The 21066-nt window shown below is 39.8% G+C and overlaps 2 protein-coding genes across 3 annotated transcripts; one reads left to right on the forward strand and one right to left on the reverse strand.

The window, feature by feature from the left end:
* Positions 1 to 2328: 2328 nt before the first annotated feature.
* On the forward strand, positions 2329 to 5147 carry zbedx (zinc finger BED-type containing X). Its single transcript, XM_085403749.1, has 2 exons — positions 2329 to 2736; positions 3044 to 5147. The coding sequence occupies exons 1-2, from the start codon at positions 2545 to 2547 to the stop codon at positions 4754 to 4756; spliced, it is 1905 nt and encodes a 634-aa protein (XP_085259875.1). The 5' UTR covers positions 2329 to 2544; the 3' UTR covers positions 4757 to 5147.
* A 1200-nt stretch (positions 5148 to 6347) lies between these two features.
* Positions 6348 to 10451, reverse strand: aimp2 (aminoacyl tRNA synthetase complex interacting multifunctional protein 2). 2 transcript variants are annotated; one of them, XM_085403751.1, is made up of 4 exons: positions 10314 to 10451; positions 8660 to 8872; positions 8114 to 8348; positions 6348 to 7217 (listed from the first exon to the last, which is right to left on the reverse strand). In XM_085403751.1, the coding sequence occupies exons 1-4, from the start codon at positions 10326 to 10328 to the stop codon at positions 6829 to 6831; spliced, it is 852 nt and encodes a 283-aa protein (XP_085259877.1). In that variant the 5' UTR covers positions 10329 to 10451; the 3' UTR covers positions 6348 to 6828. The 2 variants fall into 2 exon arrangements, with proteins under 2 accessions (XP_085259877.1, XP_085259876.1); XM_085403750.1 differs by having other exon boundaries at positions 10200 to 10450.
* Between the last annotated feature and the right edge of the window lie 10615 nt (positions 10452 to 21066).

The following is a 21066-nucleotide window of genomic DNA, read 5'->3' on the forward strand; positions in this document are numbered from 1 at the left end:
AACAATCTGCACCTTGTTTGCGACACTTGGACACTCTCCTCTGATTTCAAAAATCTATGAACATTACCAAACCAAACTCAGAGTCAGCTGTCATAGGGGAAGGGTGGATGCGCGAGCCTGTGGGAAAGAAATAATGACAGGCTTTGACACAATGGTCCTTCTCTGTGGTGCGCAACTGCCAAACAACCAATTCCCCGCAGAGCAGACCATTAAAAAAGCAATTAGATACTTGGCGTGTGCGCACACAGCATTCTAAATCACACGGAGTCATATCGGATTTTCCCAAGACGGTCACAGGAAAGCAGGAAGCTGGAACTGAAAAGAAAGTACGTATTGACTGACCAAATCTATGACACCTCCTTAAATAAACCTTTCCCTCCGCTGCTTCTGACTTTGATCATGCACCTGACAAATTGGTTAATTGGACTTGCCCCCAAAAAGCCACTGAGCCCACAGAGTCAACACCGAATGAAAGACATGCTCAATGCATCTCCAGATGGAAGATTTTTTATATCAGCAGGAAAACATTTTAGGAGCATGCTGCTTGGATGGCTTGAACTGGCAAGATGCATAGGGCTTATGGGAATGAATGAATGAATGAATGAATGAATGAATGAATGAATGAATGAATGAATGAATGAATGAAACAACTCTTGATGGTGCTGAAATCAAGGCAGGTAAGGCAAGCGCTCACATTTGTTTTAATGAACAATTGTGTTCAGAATAGTTTATTCTCCATATTACACAAACTCGGTACAAGTGTGTCTTTACGTTCCCATATGCTGCTTAATGAATGAATGAAATCAACTTGGGAAAAGCACTGAATAAACTCTGTGGTCATTTCAAAAGACTTATGGCGACAATGGACTGCGCTGCATTATACAGAGAGGAGTTTGTGTTGTTATGCTCAGATAAACGAAAGAATAACAGAAACGCCAGTAAAGAGAGCCGTAACAAACAGCATATTGTCTGATTGTTTGGCCAGGTTGTATATAATTTCCATGTGTGCCAGCAGTGTGTATTATAAAGCAAATGAAGAGTATTTATTTGTGTCATGAGTTGTTTTATTTTATTATGTCACGAAAGTGCTCAATTTCTCTCTCTCTCTCTCTCTCTCTCTCTCTCTTTTTGTATAATGGCAACGTTTTCATTATGTATTGTGACCATGATTTGTGAAAAAATAAATAAATTTAAATTAGAAATTTAAAAATAAATAAATAAATAAAATGCCAACAAATGTTTTAAAAAAAGAAAAGAAAAGAAAAGAAAAGAAAGTGCTCCATAACCTCGTTAAAACACAGAAAGAAAGTTGATGCATTCCTTAATTTAAAATGTAATGTTTCCTGCTTCTCAGTAAATTTAATACATTTTTTCTATGTTCTCTCAGGGATTAAAGATTTTATATTACATTAACATTACATAGCTGCACACCACAGCCAACTGTAAAGCTAACAATTCAAGTTCATTTATATAGAGTCAATTAGTAACAATAGTCCCCTGAATGTGGTTTATACTATTAGGTAAGACCCCGCGGTATTAGAGCCCCCCACCCCCCCAAGAATCGTGCAACCCTTCTTGGCAAGAGTTTTTTTTAACAGGAAGAAACCTCGAGCAGGACCAAGCTCAGGGAGGACGGCCACCTTTCCAGCTGCTGAAGGAATATGATAAAAACACTAATACAATAGAAAGAGAATGACACTAAAGTATAAACCTGTACAACAAAAATGTACAAATAAAAAAAAAACAGAAAAGAAAAACTGACCGCTGTTTAGAAATATGCACCTAAAAACTGAAAGTGCGGTGTGGAAACGAATGGGACTCAGTTAAAAGTCAGAACAAAGCGGGCTCAATACCACTTCATACCTTTGCGTTAAATGATGCACGAACATCTGTCTGTCCGCTGAATCTGAACAACTTTAAAGGCTGTCCAGACTAAAACAATCCAACAGTTGTGCTTGTGTTACTGTCGTTTTAGCCTTTCAGATCCCCTGTGTGAAACTTGTGATAGGCTGTAAAAGGAAACTGTTCTAAGCTTCTCTTTTTCCCCCATTAATTTTCTTCGCATGGTTATTTTCTGTAACTGCTTGCTCATTTAATATATTCGGTCTTTGAAACAATGTCTCCATTGATTGCGTCGTTTGTCGTTTCTTACGTCTGCTGCCTGGTGGTGGCGCCAACTCGCAGAAACACAGAGGGGAAAAGGAACTGCTGGTGAAAGCGCCACAGTCAACGCAATCAAACGTACAAGGAGCGGACAGTGACGACACTCTGATGGGACTCGTTTGGGTATGGCGCATGCGTACTTCCGCCAGTGTTCCCATTCTTTGCCGTTGCTGCTCTCAGAGCGCATGTGGGGAAGCTAGCTGACGGTGTTGTCGTCTCCTTCTTCGTTTTCTGGGAAGCATCTGAACAAAGGCCTGCCCCTTTTTCATGAGGATTGCTCTACCGCCATCGTTACTTTACGTGTAATCACGATTACTAAATCGGATTACGATACTTTTATTATATTTCAAGGTACCAGTAACAACAGAGACAGAATTCGAAATGGATGCGGATCACCAAGAAACCAGCGGCGAGACCAAATCGGCCATTAATACTTGGCGTTATCGACACCATTTCACGTACAAGGCAGATCAAGGGAAAAATATCATCGTCCAGTGTAATCTGTGCTTGCCGAGGGTTAATCTGCTGTCCACGTCAAAAACCTCCACTTCAAATCTAAAGAAACATTTAGACGTAAGTCAGTCAGCCTAACAGCCCCGGTACAACTTCCCGTTCCAGTGTTTGTTAATGTTTAAAAGACTCAATGAATGAATAGCCACCCTCGTGATTAATAACGTTACATTGCAGCTGCATGCTACAGGCGCTGGAGGCTCGTAGTGCTCAACTTCTCTGGAAAGAAAAAAAACACAAACAGTCGCTTTACTCTGCAGAAGTGTTCTTAGGAGTGTTTTTCAGTGCAATTAAAGTTTATAAAATGTTGGGAAAGTCTGTTTAAAGAAAAAAAAAAACAACTGCCATGAAATCTTTCTTTGTTTTCTAGAGAACACATTTAGGCTGTGAAGCCAGGCCTGATGCCAAGAGAGGACGGAAAAAAGAGGAATACAACGGTGAGGAAAGCAGACACTGCCAGCTCAAAAAGCTCAAAGCGGAAATCATCTCCAAATGCCTGACCCAGGCAAAGATCGATGATCTGATCTTCAACTTCATTGTGGAGGACTGCCAGTCATTTTATGTGCTGGAGCAGCCTGGCTTCAGGAAGCTGATTGCCGGTTTAACTGAAGGGCTCAAATCCATGGACAGGGTGACCCTGTTTACTAAGGTGGACCATGGATTCTCCAAGATGCGGGAAGAGTTGATGTCTAAGCTCAGCAGCGTCCAGTATGTGTGCACCACAGCGGACATCTGGACAGCCCACAACAGGAGCTTCTTTGGGATGACCTGTCACTGGATCGATATGGATTCTTTGGAGAGGAAATCCGCCGCCCTGGCTTTTGCACGGCTGCAGGGCAGGATCACGTATGACACCATCGCCGGCCGCATACACGACGTCCACGTGGCCTACAATATTGAGAGTAAAGTTCAGACAACAGTCACAGATAACGGCAGCCCCTTCATCAGTGTCTTCAGGGAGTTTGCGCTGGACAGCCAAGAAAGTGACGACGACATCGGTTTCTACGAGAACGTGAGCACCGTGCTCGAGGGTGAGCCGGAGCAGGACATGCTGCTGTTTCTGCCCACCGTGCAGCGCTGCGCGTCACACACCCTGGAGCAGATCGTCACTGATGACTTCTGGCAGGCTGTGTCACAGGGGCCCATGTGCCAGCTACATTACAGTGCCATGGCTAAAGTGTTTGCCATATGGAGCAAATGCCACCATCTCCAGGTCGGGATGGACGCGGCAGAGGAGATAGGGAAGATGGCACTCGTCGTCCCCACCGTTATACGCTGGAACGTAGAGTACTGTGCCGTGCAGAAGATTGTCTCTCTCAGCGAGCGGGAGCTGACGGAGCTCTGCGCTCGCCTCGAGGTCCCACGCTTTCAGCCGGAGGAGATGGCCTTCTTGAAGGAATATGTGACTGTGTTTCACCCGCTCGCATTTGCACTCGAACTTTTCCAGGCGGAGCAGAAATGCTACCTGGGCCTGGTCATCCCAACCGTACTCAGTCTGAAGAACAAGCTAAATGAGCAGAAGGATGCCGCAAAATACTTCGGCGATGCCATCAACGCCATTGTAATGGCTATCGACGTGCGGTTCCAGGAGCTGTTTGGCAGCACCGAAGCGAAGATTGCGACCGCGACCACTCCTCAGTTTCGCTTGTGGTGGATGGCGGCCTCCGAGAGGGAGGAGATGTGCGCCCTGCTGGCCTCGGAGGCGTCCCAGATGGATCCCTGCACCGTAACCGAGGCGAACACCAGCCGCAACCTGTCCACCATTGAATCTGAGGATGACTTCTTTAGCTACGGCTCAGTGAAACCGGCCGTCCAGATCCAGCAGCGGGGGGTGTTGGAGGAGATTCGCAAGTATGTAGAAGGAACGGGGAAGAGCCTCGAGTGCCTGCAGGACTTCCCAAGAGTGAAGCAGCTCTTCCTAAAATACAACACCACCCTGCCGTCCACGGCCCCCGTCCAGCGTCTCTTCAGCCAGAAGGGCAACCTGGTGACGTCACAGAGAAACTTTCTGACTGACGACTATTTCGAGCGCATTCAGCTTTTGAGATACAACAGCAACCTGTGCTCTCTGGTCAGCGAGTGAAGGGGTTACCGATGGCTGTCTGACTTTTAACCGACACAAAATCAAACCATATTGTTTTGAAGTCATCACAGGAGAACACTGAACAATATCTTATTTCAGGCACTTTAGCCCAAATGTTCTTTCTAATATTTATCCCCCCTGCCTGTTTTGGTTGGCAAAGCATATGTCTCCCACTCCAGAATGGCTTAATAAAACATCTGATTGACAATCATAGACACTGACACTCGGACTGACAAAAAGCATCTTTATCTGTGCTGTTGTTGTGATTTGATGTAGCCACGGGGTTAAACTGAAGTGATTTTTGTCTTTCAGTTTCAGTTTTTTTTCTACAGCTGTTCAGTAAGAATGCATCTCCTGTCTGTATTTTATATCATATATAAAGCGACAAGAAGAGACCCCCCCCCCTCTCCTTTTGTTTGTTTGTGTCTCGCCTTTTTCCCCCCCCCCTCTCATAAAAACCAATTGCAAGGCACAAGTAATTAGATTAGTTACAGAATGACATCAGCTGCCTTATTTACATGCAGCACCAAACGCGTTCGGCAAACACTCATTGCACTTTCAAATGCGTCCGGGTGTGTTTGTGTGCGAGGAAGATGCAAAGCAGTGGTGCACATTTCCCCAGTGTATTCTTTGCCATGTGCCCGGATGTCAGCTAAGAGCTTTCGTCTTGTCAGACAGCTGCCTGGAGACCAACAGGAGGCTGTCAGAGAATGCAAACACAGGCTCTGTCTGGACCCGAGCTGTCGAAGACCTGACATTTTTGAAAATGCAAAAACCAGCCCGCAGAGAGCCTGAAAAACCTTGGGATTTGCTTTCCCTTCGATATATTATTCCTAAATATATTCTCTGAGTGATTTTCCATGAGTTTGCCTACAGCAGTCACAGAGGATTAAACGGACTTGAAAACTGAAAACCTATTTCTCTTCTGAATTGGGATTCTGTTCCATAGTGCAGCTTCTGATAGGGAGAAAAAACAGCTTACACAACTGATTGCAGAGAAAGAAGCTGGAGGAGTGTAGATTAAAGAGTAAAGCAACAATTCTTTGCTGCTGCAAAGTAAAATGAAACAGAAGTATCTGGAGTTGCACTGAGTTCAGGGGTCTTTGTTTATGGACTGTAGGAGGAAGCTGGGAGTACCTGTAGAGAACCCAGGAAGAGTGTGTAAATGTACTAAAGGCTCAATCACAGCTTCTGTATCGTTAATATGTGGTTGGATGACGCAAAATATGCACTGATCAATACAGGGTTTAGGGGCCCTAAAATGCAGTCCAGACACATGCATTTTAGGTTAGTTGCTGACTTTAAATTGGTAGTAGGTGTGAATCTATTCCTGTAGCAAAGAAGTGAGTTCTTGTGTGTGTTTTTTTCTACCCTTTTGGTTCAGTGCACCTCTGTTTGACTGGATATGATAAACATCTGAATAAGCTTGATGAATGACATGCTAGAAAATTATCTTCTGTCACTTAATGTCACTCCTGCCACCTGTTAGACACAGATGTGCACTTCAGTAAATGCCAGCCGTTTGTCTACTTGGAGTGAAATGGTTTTTGAAGTGATCAAACAGTGCAACAAATCAAACCTGGGCACAAAGTTTGAAGTAGAAAGTAGAAGTTTTAATGATTTCAGAAAAACAAAACACACGAATGGTACAAAGTATTACTTCTGAAAACAACAAGCAATACCCATCACCACACACATTTTTAACAGGGTCGTGTTAGGCACAAAGTGGGTGGAAGGTGTAGAGTGTGTGTGTGTGTGTTTGTCTAATAACCTCCGTTAGTATCACTGATTGAACCCATCACCAAACCCTTGTCCATACCATCTCCTTATTCTTCCTCCCTTGCAAAATGCAGCTTTAGGATCTCTCTATAGCATCATGGCAAAAATAAATACCGTTGAGTCACTTTACCCATCTGCCATAGTGCTTCTACTTCATCTGTGTCAGTTCAGTGTTACGCTAGAGCAAGGAAGGAAGCATCAGGAGGTGTTTCAGACATGGCGGGGATATATTTTATTATTCTAATGCCCTTCTCTCACTTTGCATCTGGTGTCTGGTCCTGGAACAGCCCAAGTCATTTCAGAAGGAGCTTGGCATGGCTGAAGTGGCCCAGGTTCTCGCAAGACTTGATCCAGCGCTGGACGTTAGCCGGAGATGAGGAGGCCGAGCCGCTCTGCAGCACGCAGCAGTAGCAGGCGACATCAGCCAGGGAGAACTCTGGTCCGGCTATCCAGGGGTTGGAACCCAGAGTTGAGTTTAGGGCCCGCAGAACAGTGGATCGCTCTTTGACACTGCCCTCTGCCAGCTGGAAGAAAGCCGTATCCACCCAGCTGTCCACCAGGGTAGCAACAGCGGGGTCACTGGGATAGGGGGCAAGCAGCTTAAAGAGGAAGCGTGCTATGTTGCCCTCACCCTCAATGGGACACATGTTCTTGATGCTAAACTTCATCTGTGGTTTAGGAACTGTGGATGCAGAAGAGAAATGAGGTCATAACTTTTAGACAAATGGTGTCAATATAAAGATTAAAACATCTGCTTTTGTAGGGCATGGGTCTAAAAAGTGAAACCAACACTTAAGTGCCATAAACCCACATTCTTTCTAATGACCAGGAGGGGGCGGCTGTATAAAAAGATTCTATGAAAAGAGTCTGTGGGAACAAAACTCAACTACTCACTGGATCTTTGACCTCAGTAAACACTTTCCTGATAGATTTATGGGTACAATTTTTGTTTTAATAGGACATGCTTCTAATTTTTCTAGTTCAAGTAAAGAGTCAAATATACAAAACAGCAAAGTATGTTGATGGTAAGTCACAATATGGGCGTGCAGCATTCCCAGACTTCACTGCATTAGAAAACTGAGGTGTTTTTGATAATGAATTCATTATCTGCATCTCATAAATGACGCATTGCTTCCTAATTATACACTAAAGAATAAAGTAGCTGAACGCCTACTCAGAAGACTATGTCTGATTGCAGTTGTTTTTGTTTGTTTTAAAAATACCCTGACGTGGTTATGATATGATAATTGGTTTCATAGTATTAGAAAAACTAGAATTCTATGAAACAAGCCACCCACATACTTTCACAAGACATTACATCCAAATTAAACTGTATCAGCACTGCCTTGCACCAGCACATTAAAGTGAGCAAGGACACAGGGCCATGTACAATGAACATATGACCACTACTGTTTTAGGTTCTTGACTTTCTAGAACTTCTAAGTAGGATTTCTAAACTGATTCTTTGGAAGAAACCAGAAAAACATCCTCAAGCATGTGTGACTGTTCAAATCTGACACTCAGAACAATCCATTATTATTATTATTATAATGTGCAAAAGTGCCCAGGTGACCTCACCATCTTTCCATATGAGGGTGAAGCCCAGCTGAAACATGTGGCGGGCGTAGCTGTCTGTGTGCCGTGGTCCGAGGCAGGACAGAAGCTGTGGTGGCACACTGGCAACAGAGGAGTGGACGTGGACAGTAGAGAGCACTCGATAGTGCTGACAGAGCAGGCTGTGGAGCACCAGCAAGGTCAGGGGTGGCTGCACCGGGTTGGCGTTTATGACGATATCACGGAGAGCACCGAGATCCTGGTCACATAAAGATAGGCTCTGCTATTATGACACCACTACAGCCTGCACATACAGCTAATATTCAGTCTATACCCTAAGGTAGGCTTAAAAGGTAAACTCAATTATAGCCAGGTTGAGCAGGTTAACAGTATAAAAACCTGGAATGACAGAGGAGATGTGATCAGGAAGATGGATAAGAGATTACTACTACTGGCAAGAAAAGGCAGTAACAGTAAAGCATTCAGTTAAAATTACTGCCAGTGAGTAGTTTGAAAGAAATGTTACCAGTAGCGACAAACAAAAGACAAAAAAAGATTTTTTTTTTATACCTTGCCCAGTACTGTGTCCAGGTCTGTGGTGTTTTTGAAGGTTGTGGAGCACTGGGAGGAGAGGCTGCTGCTGACTGTCAGGTCCAGATCGGCATCAGGGGTCATCACCGTCTTGGCCAAGCCCTCCACAGCTGCTTTCAGCTCATAGAGTTTTCTCATGATCTCATCCTGCCGGGCCTCCAGAGCTTTGACGGCTGGGTCCACCTCGCCATTCTGAAGCAACACAGAAAAAACAAAAAAACAACACTGAATCTGGCTTAAACCACCCAGTCACATGAATGACTAATGTAAAGCAAACAAATACTGGCGACTACCCCTTATCCTCCTATGAGGCACACCTATGGTACCAATTTGAAGCTCCTATGTCATTCCATGTAGTAATTACTAACAGCTGCTTTGACAAAAAAAAAAAGTAGGAAAAAAATGGCCCATAATTTGCTATACTTTTAGTATGCTTAATTTGTTGTTTTTAAACTAAATTTTGATCAGTTTTACAATCAAAATGTTGTGGTGACTCAACTCTGCAGAGGTAAACAGAGCTGAGTGGTTACTCAGTCAGCTATTTTCAAGATACACAAAGACTACACATCTATCTGAAGTCTGACTACAAGTTTATATGTCTGGTTAATGCATAACACCAGAAATCTCTAAGGACAGATGAAGTTCAAATTCTCTTCATGGCCTCAATCTCATCACATAAACATCATTGAAATGTGCAAAGAAAACATGCTATACATTCATGAAAGCCATGCTGTGAGTCATGAATCAACAGAATCGTTTATGCTCCACTGCAGATGCTGAAAGTGAAAGCAAAAATATTACACTATCAAACCATGGGGGGTTTACAGCTGGTTCTATTGGCCATTTTGGATCTAAACTGGTCCAGCCACTGAAATAGCATGCCTCCATGATGATCAAACAAGAAAAATCTATAATTAACCAACAGTAAAATTAATTAAAATGAAAAATCTCTAATTAAGATGACTATTCAGTAACACGTAAATATGGGTTCAATATTACTTGCTGGTATATAGCTGCCTAGTTAAGTCTATAACGATGAGATAATTACATCTATGATAACATTAAGTTTGTAACCAAACGTGACTGCTGCAATTTCCCCAATACAGTGTCATGAACTTGCAGATGAAACAGTACGGTCGGTGCACCCCCACAAATGAAGAATGGTCTCAAATAAAGACACAATCCTGATCGATTACATTAAAAACAATGTCACAGACTGGAGACAACCTAACCGAACCGTTTCACTACTGCATGCCGTTTAATAATCTTGATGTAAAACAGCGGAGACACGCTGTAGTTGTTGCATCAGCCTAAAACTGAGATTACTCCCTGACAAGCTAAGTTAGCTAGCTCGGCTACAGACAGCTCCAGCTAATATCGCGTCCGAGAAGCGCAACTATGAATGGAAACAACGAACAGGGAGAGGAGCATAGCTCAAGCGAAAGAGTTAATAATCATAATCATAATAATAATGATAATAAAAAGAATAAAATTATAACTTCGAAATGTGATTAGTTACCTGAAGCGCGTGTTCGGGGGTGCAGCTTTTTCCTTGCTGCGCGTGGATATTTGGTACCTTGTACATGCAGGTGGGCAAATCAATCTTTATGTCACCCCCACAGATGGGCTTTACCTGGTACATGGGCATGGTGGTGGAAGACAGTGTGTCACAAAAGGCTAAAAACAAAAACCCGGACACACAAGTCTTGTTGACAGGCAGCAGCAGCGGCAGGGACTACCACAGCTCACGGTGACACGGGAAAGAGGCCGGGGTGACGTCATATCCGGTGAAATCAAAAAGACGTTTTATTTCCGTTTTCTAATTTTATTATTATTATTATTATTATTATTATTATTATTATTATTATTATTAGCCATTCATAAGCCAAATTTCCAGTTGTTATAATAAACTTCTGACAATGACTCTACAACTCAAAATTTCAAGCTATTTTCTCAGTTTCACGTTAATTTGTATTTACAATACAGGGAAAAAAGCTTACATATGTTTCAGCTTCTAACAATAGATAAATAAATAAGTCGAATTCAAAATTTCGACTTACTAAGTCAAACATATGAGAAAATAACATCAAAATTGTGAGATAACAACCCACCACTGAATTTTATTTATGAGGGGTTTTTTTTTTCAGGTTATTTTTCTTATGCTGGATTCCATGAAATAGAAACCAAAGAGCCACTTTCATTATTCATAAAACAAAATTTATATGACAATATTAGATCATGAAGAAAAAAGTTAATGAATTAATGTAGAAAATAATTTTAAGAAAAATCAAATATATATTTTAAAAAAGCTTATGTCAAATTAATTATAATCACTCCATAAAGAAAATATTTTAAAGGATTTTTCAACTACAGGCTTCAGCTGGTTTACTGCAAGGCCAGCCATAAATCTATACAAAACTTGCATTTATGTTAAAAAAAAACAAACAAACAAAAAAAAGCAAAACACTTCCCTAGTAAAACGAAGAGAGTCCAAATTACAATTTTCATCACACATTCAAAATCTGATTGCTTTTGCTGACAAATGTGGTAATTCAATCTTCTTACCAGCTGCACATATTATTCCAGAGAGGCTGCACTGATTCACAATGGAAAACCGTTATTCTAATTTTCAATATCATTTTCACAGAACACATAATTATTCACATCCAAATTAAATCTCAGATATGAGAATTCATTAGATGGGTAAATCTTATTTGGGATATTGAAGCTCGTCTCTTTCACCTAAGGAGGGAGAGAGAGATATATACTTTCTTCTCAGCACTTTAACCTCTTCAACATTAAATTCCTCCATAATACTGTTCTTTCTAAGGAACTAGGATAGATTATAAGTCTGTTGGTATAATTACTATCACATAAGTCAGTTCCTGCTATGCAGAGCTTTCTCAGACCAGGGGAAAACTATTATTGTTGAACTCAAAGAGGGTTGTATGGCTTTAATTAGAGCAGAAATTTCTCACAGGACACCTCATGTTGCAACAGACTGAGCTACATGCAAAAATCCTTTTAGCTCTTTATTCATCTTTGTGCAAAGGTTTATTTGATTGTTTTGCCAAGTAGTGGATGCCTTTAATTTTGTGTTCTGTTAAGATGATCTCACACTGCTTCAATAATGCTCCAGAAAGGACAGTCAGGGACTGATAATGTTCCATTGTGTGGTTTAATTTTAATTGCTGAAAAATGAAACAGTTCCCAATCAGATGCTTTCCAGACGTATTACCTGGCCATGTTTTTATCGCCACTGTTTAATTTTACAGAAGTACAGTTTACTCCTCTTTGAAAATCTTGTTAAATACATCAATGTTTGTCATGTGTACAGAAAATGGTTCATAAACAGGCATTTACTCTGTTTATCACTGGGATAAGTAGAAGTCACAAATGACAAGATGTTTGACTGTTTGACATGATTGTATTAATCCTTTGAGAAACAGTTCTTTTGGCCAGTCTGCATTTATTTAAAACACTGTACCCATCCATATCAGAGAGCACAATACATCGGATATGTTCAAATGTCAGCTAAAAGATGGCTGAATGATAATCAGTTTTGTCACCATTGATTTAAAATTCTGTGGTGCACATTTTTCTGCGTGAATAATTCAGTCAGTGTTAAGTTGGCTTAACAAACAAACAAACAAACAAACAAACAAACAAACAAACAAACAAACAAACAAACAAACAAACAAACAAACAAACAAACAAACAAACAAACAAACAAAAACAAAAAAAAAAACGGGTCAGGTACAAGGATTGGACCTAAAATGAGTGAAATGTCCAAAGAAAATACTTTGAAGGAGCTTCAGAAAGTATACTTGTAAAAAAAATTACAAGAAATTCTGGCTCTTTGGAGACGAAATATGAAGAAATAATTAGTGGCTCAAGACTTTTGCATAGTTCTGAATACAAACAAAGGTGGTGATTAGAGGCAACAGTACCTGAAGAGTAGCTCTTCTTCTTCTACATCTAAGAGTTTTACATCAGTTGGGATTTCTTAATGTTTTTGAGTTGCATCATAGGCCCTTTCTGCATAGCCACCCACCATTCTTATTCTTTGCGTAATGCTTTCTGTACAGTTTTAACAAAAGTCCAAATGCTTTTAAATTTTCATGCTTTCTAAAGATCAGCTTCATTCTCTCTACTGATTCCCCACATTGATGCATATTTTGAAACATCCCCTCTTTTTCCCATCTCCCTTCGCCCCTCAAATCATATCTCTTCTTACATCTTTGTATTTTCTGCACAAGATACTGATTAGATTTAATGTTTGTGTTTCCCAAAAATGATAACAGTGTCTCGTGAAAACTGAACTCTTTAAGTGCATCGAGTTCTTAATCTGCTAATAAACATCTGTTCTTTCTTTTTGGATCCCCTGCTTCTTACCTCTTCTACTTTATTTTGTATCCCAGTAACTACTTCCATCTGTAGCCACTGAAAACTTCCTCAGTGTGCTGTGAAGACCATGTTTTCCTCAAATGTTGATGTTGAAGCAACGATGAATTATCAGACAGTATTTCAACAAGCTAAAAATGCTCCCGTTTTAGGTTTTGATAGACCTAGTGAGTTACTATAGGCCTGTATGAGTATTTTCCTTTCTCTTACTTCCACTATGAATTCGAATGTGACCAAATTCACTACAGATTGAAAACATCTGACGTTCTTTGAATCAATGCAGATGACTGGCAATCAATCCACTGTTGAACCTATTAGCTCTGTTTATATATTGTTTGACTCTGTGTATCATTTCTGTCTCCATCATTCCTTTACTTAGGTCTCATTTTATTGCTTAAATTGATGTTACAAAGTTCCAAGTATTTTCAAGCATCTCTACTGATGTTACATTGGTCAGATATTGCTTATTTAAGGTATTTGGTAATAAACATGACTATTATTCTAACCAAAATTGTTATTTAATCTTCTCAATAATCAGTAAATAATCTAGACTGTGCCACATCAGATTAAGTATATTAAATCCACTCGTTTTGATATGCAGTAGAGGGCGCCATGGTATAATTTCTCATAGAAGTTTACTGCAGGTGGTCAGTAGCCAACAGACTAGCTGCTCATAACGTTTTGACTCATTAGGCTACAGAAATATATGCTGCAGAAATATTGTTATATAGGATATTTCTCTTGTGTTTCTGTTGTCTGATCCTCTAATTTTCTAGGTTTATTGTGCTTTTTTCAGTATTCATAAGTCCTTATTCAAGATAGTTTACACACTTTTTTTTTTGCAAGAGCAATGTGAAAAAGTATCTAAATCAGAGGATGGTTATACTAAGTAAAAAAAATGGGAGCAATGATTTATGCCAAACATTTCTTAACTTTTTAGCTTAAAAATGCATATTTAAAGCTAAAGCATCTATCTATCTATCTATCTATCTATCTATCTATCTATCTATCTATCTATCTATCTATCTATCTATCTATCTATCTATCTATCTATCTATCTATCTATCTATCTATGGTGTAAATTTAATTCATCATTACAGTGATTTTACAGAAAGTTGAATGTATTTCAAAAATATGGTAACATTCTGTTAACAGCAAAGCATTCTGCGATTTGCAGAAGAACGAGAGGATGAGGCTGGGTAGAAAAATTTCTGGGCATCTCTGCCCATTATGTAGGACTTACTGTAGGGGAGACCGGGGATAGTTGTAACGTGGGTCAGTTGTAACACTTCCAGTTTCTCCAATCAGGGCTAAGTTTCAAATGATGTGATTCATCCTGTACATGCCCAATTCAGTTCTGCTATCACATGTGAAAAATCAGCACATTTTGTCAAACACAGACAATTTAACATGAAAAAAAGTAATTTGTATGCCAAAAAGTAAGTTTTTCTACTTTATTTCAATTTGTAATAGCATTATCTGCTTTGCAGTTAAACTCATCAAACTTAAATGATGTTATTTGAATGTCTATGGGGATATATTCTGTGTAGGTCTTTAGTGCTAATGTTTTAGCCGTTGGCTGTAATGTTGGCTAGTTCATGGCTATAGGAGTCTGGGTCAGTTGTAACAGCAACAGTCTGGGTTAGTTGTAACAATAATGCAGATGTTACAACTTACCACACTATTACTTTAACTTATATTAAACAAGTTGGGGCAACGACATCAGCAGAGAGAGGTTCACTGGTCGCTTTTGTATATGTGGTTAATGCCATTGGCAATACAATTCCTCCACTGTTTGTGTTCCCACACATACATTATGCAGACCACTGTGTCAGAGATGGACCAGTAGGAAGTATTGGTAGTGGAAATAAATCAGGATGGGTGCACGAAACAGATTTCCTCATCTTTCTGAAGCACTCTGCAAACCACACCAAGCCATGATAAAAAGTAATGGAATTGCGATGCTGGTGAACAACTACATTTTTTCAGCTTCATTGTTATGTTCAAAATTGGTGCAAGAGTTGTAGGTTATAATGCCCACTGAGCCAATGAGGCCAAACTCAAGGAAGACCAACCAAAATTAATGAAATATTCAGTTGCAGAAAATTCCATAATTTGTCTTTTTTGGGGGGTTGGAATATGTTCAAAAGCTAGATTTCTGCATTCTGTCACACACACACACAGCTACATAAATGGATGTAAGTGCATTCATGTGTTGAATAAACAAAGATTACATGTTAATGTTTTGTTAGTACCCTTATTTCATTGTGTTACATTTTACCCCAGGATATGTTACAACTAACCCAGACTATGGGGTTAATTGTAACATTTCACTCTTTGTGTTTGAGGCCATACCATGCAATGGGTAATTGTGCTGCAGAGAAAATAGCTGCACTATTTAATAGCAGAGACATGTAAATACTTTGCATTACATTTTGAATCCACTACCTTAAAAGAGCTCCAATTTACAGACAGAAATGTCAAAAATGTTACAACTATCCCCGGTCTCCCCTAATTCATTCATCTGCCTGTCCTTTCGCTATACCTCTTTGTTCTTTTAAACTCATTGTTGTTGATACTGCTACAGATCAGGACCTGGAGCTGGTGTGCTTTTCGTGTTAAGAAATGTATTGAAGAGATGCACTTTGAGACAAGTTTTTGATGTTTGCCATGTTTGTTTGTTTTTAAAATGTTGGTCACTCTCTCTATTTTGCTTCTTGAATTATTTTAGGGATCTAATGTTTCCTCACCAGTAGGATTGCAGCTGGCTTTGTTAGGGTTTTCCACTAATACACTGCATTTCCGTTGGAAATGCAATCATTGTTTTTAGGAAAACAATATTAAGACTGTTAATATGTCTGTAAATGTAAACATTATCTTTTAAATAAATGTCAACATTTAAAAAAATGCTACAACACATATGGGACACTTATAGACATGATGAGTATTAAGTATTTGTTATGTCAGCTACTACATTTTCACAAAATAATTTACTGGGGAAATTACACTATTACTGTAAAAATCTGTTGTAAACGTTACAGTAAAACTAGATATATACTGTAAAAGCACAGAATTACGGTAAAAATTGCCTAAAACAAACTCACTAAATGGATAGTGCAGAATTTAAACTATTATTTCTTTAAATGCTGTAACTAGAACATTGTACTGACAAAAATAAAAAATCCTCCTGTAAAATAAAATAGTATAAAACTGTCAAATAAATTATAGTATGGTGACTACATTTTGCAATATAGTCCTGGCAAAATGATAGGATTTTTACCGTTTTTCTTACAGACTATGTCTCTAGAAATCTTTAACTATTTGTTCAACATTTTTCATTTGTGAATATGTGAGTGCTATGTATTGTTTCCTTTTTTGTATGTGTCTCATTCGACACCAGGACCTTTGTAATCTCGGGCTAAAAAAACAAAAAACACCCCAGCTTTATTTCTACAGCATCAAACGTGTGACACCAATCAAAATCAATTTGCCAAGTCTAGCCAGTGTCATTCGATCTCAGGTGATCTTTTGCGTCAGTCAAACCTAGCAATACAATCCATTACCAGGAAGCAGTCGAGGAGCCCACGACATTGACGCACACCAAGCTTCTCCTTTGACTTGTCCCCTTGCAGTCACCTTCTTCACTGTCACCTCTCTGTCAGAGGAATCTTCTTAGTACTGTTTCACACATGAGCAGCATCCTTTCCTCTCCAGCCACTGCCCCCAGAGATGGTTAATGAAAAACAGCACGATTGAGTTTAATGTTGCAACTACTTGTTAATCCTGAATAATTCACTATTCACTGAAGTCTGACAACAGAGAGGGAAGAAGGGGTTGAGTGTTGAGGTGAAGGAGTGGGGTGGTGTTGATGCAAACCTGGCACTAATCCTGATGTAATAGTCAGATCTGATGGCCTATAAGACCTGAGCTCGAAATTGAGACTATAGTCTCTTCTTTTCAGAGGAGGAACTGAAACCTGACAGTTCACAGTGGTTTTTTAAGTCATGTTGAACAAGGGAGTCTGTCAGGCTGTAGATAGTATGAGATTAAGGTAGGTGCTATCATATACTTAGGCCCAGTCCTGCTGAGCAGCTGACAGTGTTAAACAACGAGGGAATGAAGAGTTGGCAATGATTGCTTTGAGATGCTTATAATAACAATTTATAAATGTAGTGCATGCTTCAGAATAGGGGTGCATTTAGGTCAAAGAACAAATTGATCATGTCATAGCATCAGTTCTCACATTAGGATACAGGATACATTTCAGTAAACTAAAGTTTAAAAACTCATGCTTGGTGGTCTTCCCCTCAAAAATCACATGAATTTAATTTAGTTTCACTCAGTGCTTTTCCCCATGGTTGTCCAGGTCCAAGCTGTGGTGAGTATGGCTGTGCGGAGAGGAGGATTTAACCAAGAATCACAGACTTTTAAAAGGACAAAATAATACAAAAGGATCAGCATATAAGCAATAATTTATGGGTGTATACAGTAAGCTGTAAAAAAGTATCCAAATTTCAGTTTCAGATGGAGACATAAGCACTGTCTGAGTTTCTGGATGTCTTTTTTTTTTTTTTTTTTTTTGAAGCTGATTGGTATCTACTGACACTTACGGATGTTGCAATGTGTTTACTAACCAAACTCCTACGCACGAGCGTTCTTTATTGGGCCTCTAGGTTTGTCCTGGATCACAGTCGTCACCTTATCTCATTGTGCCTTCTTACTTGAAAAGGTCTGCAAAGTACCTGTCTACTTCTTCATGACAGCCATTAATCAGTCTGAGGATGCGTCAGCACATGCAACAGCTGCTCGGTGGTTTAAACAGGGTGTGGCTTTTAGTTCAAATTGCACACTTGCCTTATTCTAGCTAACAGACACACACCTTAAACTATATTTTAAATATGATTAACATAACTGCCAACCAGTTATGTCAACTGTGTATGGAAATAAATTCGAAGAAACCACCTTCCTCTAAAGAAGCCTCACAGAGACATCATGAGTAGAGGCTTAGAAATAATGCTTGTTGGGGAACAGAGGCAATGCTGTCATCCCCTGCATTATGGATAGAGTTCCTCCACAGAGCTCACAAAGCCCGTTCAGTCATCCTAACACGGCGGTTAAATCTTTTACGATGCACCTCTTTGCACAAACTATCAGGTAGCAACATCTCTGATACCTTCAAGTTCTAAAAGACTGGGGATGAGTCAAAAATGCGGACAATATTTTTCACAGCAGAAGCTGGACATCCTGAAGATATTTGCAGGGTTTAGTGTCTCTGGTTTGCCCAAGTACATCAGGTTGTTTTCAGTTGAAGATGGGGTGCACATTAAAGTTTCACACAGACTTAATAAGTAAGGTGAGCCTGACACTCCTTTCTTGATATGAGTTTTTGGTGACAATGAAGCGAGGGCATCAATTATTGAGGTGCCATACAGACAAGCAGGCTAAGCCTATGTGTCCATCCCAAAGGGCTAATCCAGGCATAATGCCAGGTACAGTAGTAGCAGACACGCAACGGTTTAAACAGCTAAAGTAACTTTGCTTGCTTACTTTATTTCATCTGGCAGTTATGTCATCTGATTTTGTTTGGTATCTTAATCTTAACGTGTCAGTGGCATGATCATTTCCAGGATTTTTTAAAATTATATCACATTAAAACTGTTTTATATCAAACAACATTTTTTACTATTTTTACTTTTACATAAGTAAAAGCCACAAGTTTAGCATAAAGAACATAAAGTACTCATTATACAAAATGTATATCACTTTAATGTTGCAGCTGGAGAAGGTTTTACTTACTTATATGCTTATATGGTTATATGCTACTTAGGTGCTTGTGGTCAGCTGCTTGTTAAAGCAAATATCTAATCACCCAATCACATGGGTTCAACTAAGTCCATTTAAGCATGTAGTCATGGACAAGACGACCTGCTGAAGTTCAAAGTGAGCATCAGAATGAGGAAGAAGGGTGATTTTAATTATTTGTATAGTGCCAGATGGGCTGGTGTGAGTATTTCAGAGACCACTAATCTGGGATTTTCCCAAATAGCTGTTTCAGAGTTTAAAGAGAATGGTCCAAAAAAAAAAAAGAAAGTATCCAGGTAGAAGCAGTTCTCTGGGTGAAAATGCCCTGTTGATGTCAGAGGAGACCAGACTGGTTCAAGGTGGAAGGGAGCAGTAACAAGTAACTACATCTTTAAGCCAAAGTATGCAACAAAGCATTTCTGAATGCTCAAGACTTGAAGCAGATGGGCTACATCAGCATAAGACCATACCAGGTGCCCCTCCCATCAGCTAAGAACAGGAAACTGAGGCAAGAATTTGGACAGGTTCACCAAAATTGGACAATAGTAGATCAGAAATATGTTGTCTGATCTTATGCACCCAATTTCTGCTGTGACATTCAGATGAAATAGTCATTTGGCATAGACAACATCAGTTTCATGTTGCTTTAAATTATGTTTATTAGTTTGGTGTTTTGTGCTGTTTGCCCATCAACAGATCATGCAGCAAAAGGAGATTTAAATGTGTGTGCGATACATCTGAACATTAGTTTCAATGATAGTGCTGCCAAAAGAACATCAATCTGCTGCCGTTTGACATTTTTTCCTATTCTCCCCTCTCTCTCAGCAAAACACATCTCCATATTTTGCTTTTCATCCCTCTGCCCTTGAGTCCTCGTAATCTGCGTGTCACATTATCTTATAGTGCTGTCCCACACTAGCACATCCAGCAGTCAGCGTCTACCTGTTGGCTCACATTTCCTTCCTGTTTACCACTCGCAGCTCTTGACCTGCAGGGGTCACAGCTTTATTGTGTGTCCCTTGGCTTGTGTTACCTACTGGCTTCCCCAACCTTGTCCTGCAATCAGCCATCATAGTCTGCCCTCCATGCCACCCCCCGTCTGCAGAGATGAGAATTCAAATCTCATAACAGCAGCTAAGGGTAGCCTACATGATAATCTAATCAAGTGCTGTTGTGGTTGTACAGTGCTCGTGTCACAATACAGTATATCTGCTGATGTGTTTGCTTAACACACACAATTGTTCATTTATCCAGTTAAATTCCATATTGGAGTGATGTCAAGGTTATAGTTTTTTAAACTTTGCACAGTTTATAATACTTTTAAATGTTATGTTCAAAAATAAATTTAAAATGACCTTCTCCGATACAAAATTGTGAATAATCAGGCCCCGTCATGTCTTAAAGACCTCATAGGACAATATTATCCTATCAGAGCACTTCACTGTCAGGCTGCAGGAAAAGTTGTGGTTCCTATAGTTTTCAAAAGCCCATGTACTGTAGAGACATCCCCCAGTTTGGATTCAGGAGACAAACACCCTCTCTACTTTTGAAACTCATTTTTGATAAAGCTTATAGTTACGGGTAGATCAGATGACCTTGAACCCTCCCTTAGTTATGCCACAATAGACTTATGCTGCTGGGGGGCTTCTTAGAATGGGTTGGACATTTCTTCTTTACTCATCTGTTTTCACTCCCTGTGTGTTTATGCACCATTACTGCTTTCATTAGTTTATTATTAACATCTGGCTCGTTCTCACTTTTATCCTGTCTCTCTCTGCTCTCTTCTCTTTTCCCTCATCCCCAACCAGTCATAGCATTCTTCCTGTTAAAAGGGGGTTTTTCCTTACCACTGTTGCCAAGGGCTTCTTAATGTGGTTGTTGGTGTTTCTTTCTAATATTGTAGTGTTTTTACCGTACATCATTCATGAGGCTACAGTCGCGAGTTGACAGTATACAAACAAAGCTGTATAAAACTGAATTGAATCCAGTGGTTGATTTCTTATTTCCTTCATGTGTATCAGTCTAACCTTCAAATGTTTCCCTTTAGCACACCTTTACCTTTTTGTACTACACATATGCCAAAAAGTACTGCAGATTATCACATTTAATTCTGGACTTAACTATTTTGTTTATCTCGTTATGTTTTTTTCTTCTCTGCTCTGTACTGATTGGTCTTGCAA

Source organism: Rhamphochromis longiceps, linkage group LG4 (assembly GCF_057381845.1).
Source record: "Rhamphochromis longiceps isolate RC_006_pf linkage group LG4, R_longiceps_female_GT1.1, whole genome shotgun sequence".
Classification (NCBI taxonomy): domain Eukaryota; kingdom Metazoa; phylum Chordata; class Actinopteri; order Cichliformes; family Cichlidae; genus Rhamphochromis; species Rhamphochromis longiceps.

Bases quoted from the DNA above. Each gene is read 5' to 3' on its own strand.
- aimp2 (XM_085403750.1), bottom strand. From the start codon at position 10,328: ATGCCCATGTACCAGGTAAAGCCCATCTGTGGGGGTGACATAAAGATT. The intron at 8,873-10,199 runs GTAACTAATCAC...GTGTTGCTTCAG, and splicing joins CCCCCGAACACGCGCTTCAG to AATGGCGAGGTGGACCCAGC. The intron at 7,218-8,113 runs GTGAGGTCACCT...CTGCATCCACAG, and splicing joins CACCCTCATATGGAAAGATG to TTCCTAAACCACAGATGAAG.
- zbedx (XM_085403749.1), top strand. From the start codon at position 2,545: ATGGATGCGGATCACCAAGAAACCAGCGGCGAGACCAAATCGGCCATT. The intron at 2,737-3,043 runs GTAAGTCAGTCA...TTTGTTTTCTAG, and splicing joins ATCTAAAGAAACATTTAGAC to AGAACACATTTAGGCTGTGA.